At 42.7% G+C, this 6,265-nt stretch overlaps 1 protein-coding gene across 1 annotated transcript in view; it reads right to left on the reverse strand.

Moving 5' to 3' along the window:
• Positions 1-3,593, reverse strand: part of TXK (TXK tyrosine kinase) — a 52,042-nt gene extending 48,449 nt beyond the window's left edge. The window contains exons 1-3 of the mRNA XM_047798467.1: positions 3,088-3,593; positions 1,615-1,717; positions 325-530 (exon numbers count right to left, since the gene is read on the reverse strand). Coding sequence (XP_047654423.1) covers positions 325-530; positions 1,615-1,717; positions 3,088-3,158 — 380 coding nt within the window. The 5' untranslated portion in view covers positions 3,159-3,593. The remainder of the gene's footprint in view (positions 1-324; positions 531-1,614; positions 1,718-3,087) is intronic.
• Between the last annotated feature and the right edge of the window lie 2,672 nt (positions 3,594-6,265).

Genomic DNA, 6,265 nt, shown 5'->3' on the forward strand with positions numbered 1-6,265 from the left:
ATAGAAGAAAGAACAAAGAAAGAAAGAAAGAAAGAAAGAGGAAGGGAGGGAGCTCAGAGAGGGTTAGCGACTTGCCCAAGGACACACGACAGTATGCAGCAGCATGGGGATATAAAGCCATGTGTATCTAGTTCTGAGAGTCTACCTGAAATTATGGGCTGCAGTGTTCTCATACAGACGGGGAGGTGTGGGGAGCAGTTCCATTTCATTTACTAGGAAGTTATAAACTTGGAGAAAATGAGCCACTAAGCAGAGTCTATGCTTCAGAAGTCTTTAGAGACAAAAAGAGGAGAGACTTGGTAAAGATCAAGCCATCAGTCTTACCCTAAGCGGTCTCTTGCCTTCCACCAATGAGGATTATACTTCTCCAATATCAGGTACTCTTCAGCTCTCTTCAATGTTAAGTCATAGGGCTCTCGGGGCAGGAAATCATATAATGCCTTGACTTTGATCTTCTCTTCCACAACCTCAGAGGGTGGAAGGGGAGGCAGCGGCTTGCGTTTTGATGGTTGCACACGGCCCCTGTTGGACTGTAAAAACTAAGGAGTGAGTGGTTGTACTATTGTCTTAGTAATCTGGACTAAAAATGTGTAGAGGAGTTCCCTTGTGGCACAGAGGGTTGAGGGTCTGGTGTTGCTACTGCAGAAGCCGGGGTTGCTGCTGTGGCACAAGTTCAATCCCTGCCCCTGGGGGTATCCATGAGCCACAGGTGCAACCAAAAAGAAAAAAAAATAAAAATAAAAAAGAAAGTATAGGGGAGGTCCCGTTGTGACTCATCAGTAATGAACCTGACTAGGATCCATGAGGTTGTGGGTTCAGTCCCTGGCCTCGCTCAGTGGGTTTAGGATTCGGCATTGCCGTGAGCTATGGTGTAGGTCACAGACACAGCTCCAATTCGACCCCTAGCCTGAGAACTTCCATTTGCCATGGATGCAGCCCTAAAAAGCAAACAACAACAACAACAACAAAAACAAAAACCCTCTAAAAAATGAAAGCGTAGGAGATAGAGCACATTTGCCTGCTGCCTGCCTCACCTTGAGCCACCTGCACCAAAGCAGAAGCCAGGGTGGGATAAACTTCGGAAATGACTCACCATAAAACATTCAGATTCAGCAACATACTATCATTTTATAAATTCTCAGGGTCACAAATTCTCTTACCAGTAGTGCCCTGAATTTTTTTCATGTCACAATTCTGAAAATTTTACTTCCTTCTTAATAGTTTCACTTGAAAATTTTTCTCTTGGAAAAAGAGAAACAGCTTCCTCCTTTCATGTGCTGTAAGTGTGTGTTTGGGTTTATCACACTTCCCAAGAAAACTGATTCTCCAATGCTGAACTGAAATTAATCCTTGCCTCAAAAGACAATAGCCAGAATAGATTTCTTCCCAATTTCAAGTTCTGCCAAAATATGGCACAGTGGCTATTTTAATTGGTCTTTTTTTCTTTCTTTCACTTTCCTGTAGGACATTGATTCGCTAAATGTTTATAGAGAACTTATTATGTGCCAAGCATGATACTAGGCTCCATGCATGGCAGCAAACAGCACCCCATAAAGCACAGACCCTAAGAGTGCCACCTTCTTCTACCCCTTTTCCCATCAAAATGATACTCACATGCTTCTTAATTGGCAGTTCACTGAACCACGGTCTGCGACGCTGCGTGTATTTTTCTGAAAGTTCTTCATCATTGCTTAGGCTTATTTGTGTCCGTACTTGTCTGACATTGAAAAATAATCATGTTACAAATGATTATTTGTACTCAAGTTATCTATCAATCCCTTAGATTATCACAACCTCATAGAAATTGCTCCTTTCTACTGCTTTTTTATCCAAAAGAGGTCTCAACTCCAACTCCTCAGACGAGGTACTGCCTCTCAGAACTTCATTTTTCTTATCTGGGAACTGGAGATGCTAAGAGCATATAGAGTTGTTAATCAAATAAAATTTTTTAAAAAACCTGGAGTTCCCATGTGGTGCAGGGGAAATGAATCCTAATAGGAACCATGAGGTTGCGGGTTCGATCCCTGGCCTCACTCAGTGGGTTAAGGATCCTGTGTTGCCATGAGCTGTGATGTAGGTCCGAATCGACCCCTAGCCTGGGAACCTCCATATGCTGAAGGTGCGGCCCTAAAAAGACAAAAGACAAAAAAAAAAGTATGTCAAAATAAAATTAAAAACGAAACGAAACATGTCACATGCCCAGTATAGAGTCTGGAGCATGTTAGGAGCATACAGTTATAATCATAATCATGACAACCTTACTCTGTTTGTCGGGCACAATGTTTATCGTTTTACATGCATCACCTCATTCGATGGCAGCTGTTGTTGTAAGTATACATGGTATGTGATTAAGAACCCGTCTCCAGCTGTACCACCCTGAATGCACCCAATCTTGCCTGATCTTGGAAGCTAAGCAGGGTCAGGCCTAGTTAGTACCTGGATAGGAGTTTGAATCCTAAGATCTACCACTTCATAAGGTGCCCTTGGGTAAGTGATGTAACCTCTCTAAGCCTCAATTTCCTCATCTGTATAATGAGTATTGTTTAAAAAGAAAAGAAAAAAAAAAAGAAAAAAGGTGGTTTTGAGAGTTAATTGCAATAAAAAAAAAAAAAAACCCACAAGCTTCTTATCCCAATCTGACATATAGGACAGTCCCATCCAGGGTTGGCTGTTACCATGATCATGGTGCCTTGGATTTTCGCCTCACACAGCATTTGCTGAGCACCAAAGTGTAATCCACACGGATAGTTCGGGAGAGATACTCAAATAAATAAGACAGAATTCTTGCCCTCAAGGGTAAAAATTACAGCGTGAAACACAGACATATAAAGAGTATATATGAAATAAACATTAAATAGAGAACCACGCTGCATGCTCTGGGAACACAGTGGAAGGAGCAATTAAACTCAACAGTATCAAAGAAGAATCACGGACCTGATGTTGGACCTATAACGGCATTCAACAGGGAGAGACTGGGAGAAGGGTTTCCCAAGTGGAGAAAACAACAGATACAGAGATATGGAGACTCAACAGACAAGACACTGAGTAAAGGCATTTCTAAGAAATTGCCCTCGGAGGAAGACTTACCGCTTCTGAACGGAACAGCAGCAACAGCAGCAGAAAATCGACTGGATGGTGTTATCTGAAAAGCAGATCATTCTCAACTGTTAGAAAGCCTTAATCCATGCTCTTGGAGAGATGAGGCTGGAGATGCTATTCCAAAGCAGGAAATCCGAGGGCAGGGGCGATAGAAAGGGTTACGAAGCACAGGCAAAGCCTTGACCTGCCCTTGTTCACTAGTAGAAGAGGACAAATTGTCAGTAACAAAAACAAGTCACTGGCACCCTGGCCACTGTGGTTTCCCTTCTCAGGCTCTTGTCCCCGGGTCTGGTTTCAAGCATTTCCTCACTCTGTAAATGGTAAATGACCATTATCGTCTACGCCATGTTGATCAGAGTGAATATCAGCAAATCAATGTGCAAAAGAATATGATTCCAAAAAGAGGGTTCTCCTAGGAATCGGTTAGCAGGGCTTTTGGGTTAGATCCATCATATTTCTTCAAAAATATTTTATTGTAAGTATAATAAAATTCATTGAATTATTTTTAAAAATGCTTTACAAAAATCATTTGGGGAGCTCAGGGTTTGGGGAAGAATGAACCACACGTCTCCTTGCATGGCCCTGCCATATACATTTCTCTGCTCCAAAAACTATACATATTTTAATATATATTTTATATGTACATAAAATAATATAAATATATTAAAATGTGTAATATATTTATATCTTATATAATGTATTATATTATGCTTTAATATTTATTTCATTTTAATATTTTATGCATTAAAACTTTTTTGACTCTCAAATTTTCTATGGATTAGGTCCAAACATAAGGTATTTAAAGAAAGTATTACCTGGCTAGTAACTTTGGGTCATGCTTACACTTTTATTGTCAAAATTAGTCTTTCAGTTAGATCATTTGCCCATAGGCCTTGTTTACTGTAGGGAGGGTACCTATGCCCAGATGGACAATAATTTCTAACCCCCTGTGACCCAATCTACGGGAAGAGAAGGGCAAAGAAACCATGAGACTCACATTTCCACCCCTAAGACTCCTATTGGACAAGGACTGATATAGGTAACTGAGCAAGGCCAATGGGAGAAAACCACAGCCTTCTGGACCCCATGTTGGTAACCACATGGGGAGTCTTCCCCCTCCCAGCTGTCCTGGGAGCTGTTTGCTTTCCTGGAATAAAGACGTTGCTTGCTTGGGGGGGGGGGGAAGGTTAGATCATTTGCCTTGTTTTTTGGGGGGCTGCCCCATGGCTTATGGAGTTCCTAGGCCAGGGATCAGATCAAAGCTGCAGTTGCAACCTATGCCAAGGCTGCAGCAACACAGGATCCTTAATCCACTGAGCGAGGCCAAGGATAAAACCCACATCCTCATGGATACTATGTTGGGTTCTTAACCCGCTGAGCCACAAGGGGAACTCCAGGATTCTTAAGTAAGGTAGAGAAGGAAAGGAGGAGAAGCGTAACTGAGAACAGAGCTGCTACAATTCCCACCTCTATGGCTGTCCTGAGTCCTACATTGGTCAAAAATGCCCTTTGTCACCATCTATTCCTCTTTGCCCCTTGCCTCTGCCAACTCTTTGGCTGAAGGAGGTGCTGCATCTGACGGAACCAACCAAATGTTCATTCCTGTGGGATCTGGGTTCTTAGTTAGTCTTGTCTTAATGGAGTTGTTACAATTTTCTGCTGATTAGGACTAGTATGAATATGAAGAAATGAAGCCAGTGGATCCCCTGAGTTTCAAAGTCCTCTTTGTCCTCATGGTGAAGAATGAGCCCAATTCCTTCCTGGTATCAGGATACTCATCCCAGCTATGTGGAGACCCTTCCTGTGCCTATCAAGTCACTGATGCAAGGGATCTCAAAATGGTTAAAGGGCTGTCTCAACTTCCCAAACTCCCAGAGGAAAGGACTCTTCTCTTGAGCACTGGAATCTCCAAACTCACCAACCAAAGTCACAGGGAAAGAGAAAAACAATATTCCAGTGGGTTAAAAGATGGTGAGAGGGGCCCCTCCCGTCTCTACTCCTTATGTCCCAGACTCATGCATCCTGGGTTAGGGTTAGGGTTAGGGTTAGGGTTAGGGAAACACCCTATCTGCTGCTGGCTTAAGACATTTATTGTATCCTCTAGAACACCAACCCAACTTGGCAAGATGCTGTCTCCGAGATGTCACAGGACTTAAGCCTTTAGCAGGCCATTCCCCTGTCCTATTAGGCCAGCTGCTCCTGAATTACGACATGGTTAGAATGTTCAGAGAACCACTGAGCCACCACCAATGAAACTAAGCAGATGGGTCATCTTATAGCCCTTTGCTGACATCTTCTCATTCTGTCCCGATTCCAAGAGTTTCCACCACATTCCTCTCCCCGAGATCGTTCCCCCAATCTCCTGATCTTATTCTTTCCAGGTTCCCAACTAGCAGGCCAACTTATTTTTCTTTTGCCATTGGCTATGAGTCAATGTCGATCAATGCCCACACTAACTTTCCCTAATGAAGAGAACAAACTGATGTACTTCTTGAGGTTCAGGGGAGATTTTATTTCAACACTATTTTTCAGGCTGCCTCTGAACAGGGCTGTAGCACGATGGCTATTTATTTCCTGTTCATGTAGGCTCAGGAATCAGGCCTGTTGGGAAATTCCTCTTGAGGTCTCTGGTGTGAGTTGAAAGAGAAACAGAAAGAACAGGAACTGTCGGACTCTGTCACCTGCTCAAGAAGTTTTCTTGAGCCTTCTGGATCTATTGGAACCCCCTTTTATATATACCATACATTATGATGGATTACTTCTATGCATGCCAAAATTGTTTTGGTTCAGTGAATCAGATAACACTCAGCTCGTGACAGGCAGTTTGGACTGCATAGATATTTCATGGTCCACGGTTCAGCCTTCAGTCTTCACCAGTAGCAGGAAATACTTTTCAAATAAAAAGGTAGTTATCAGCACAGGGTCGAGTCATTATGCCACATTCCTGGGGGTTTGTGCTGTGATTCTCATATTGGGACTTTTCAGAAGCTTCATAGAGCCAACATTTTGCTCTTCCTTCCAGAAAATCACCCATGATAATTTGAGTAATTGATCATTACTCCCAGCAACAGAGCTAACCCTGGACCTCTAAATATATGACCGAATAAATCCCAGATCCAACACTGATTCTGTTTTCTAGAGTCACTTTTTTTTGGGGGGGCAGGGG

The sequence above is a fragment of the Phacochoerus africanus genome, chromosome 10 (assembly GCF_016906955.1).
Source record: "Phacochoerus africanus isolate WHEZ1 chromosome 10, ROS_Pafr_v1, whole genome shotgun sequence".
Lineage (NCBI taxonomy): Eukaryota > Metazoa > Chordata > Mammalia > Artiodactyla > Suidae > Phacochoerus > Phacochoerus africanus.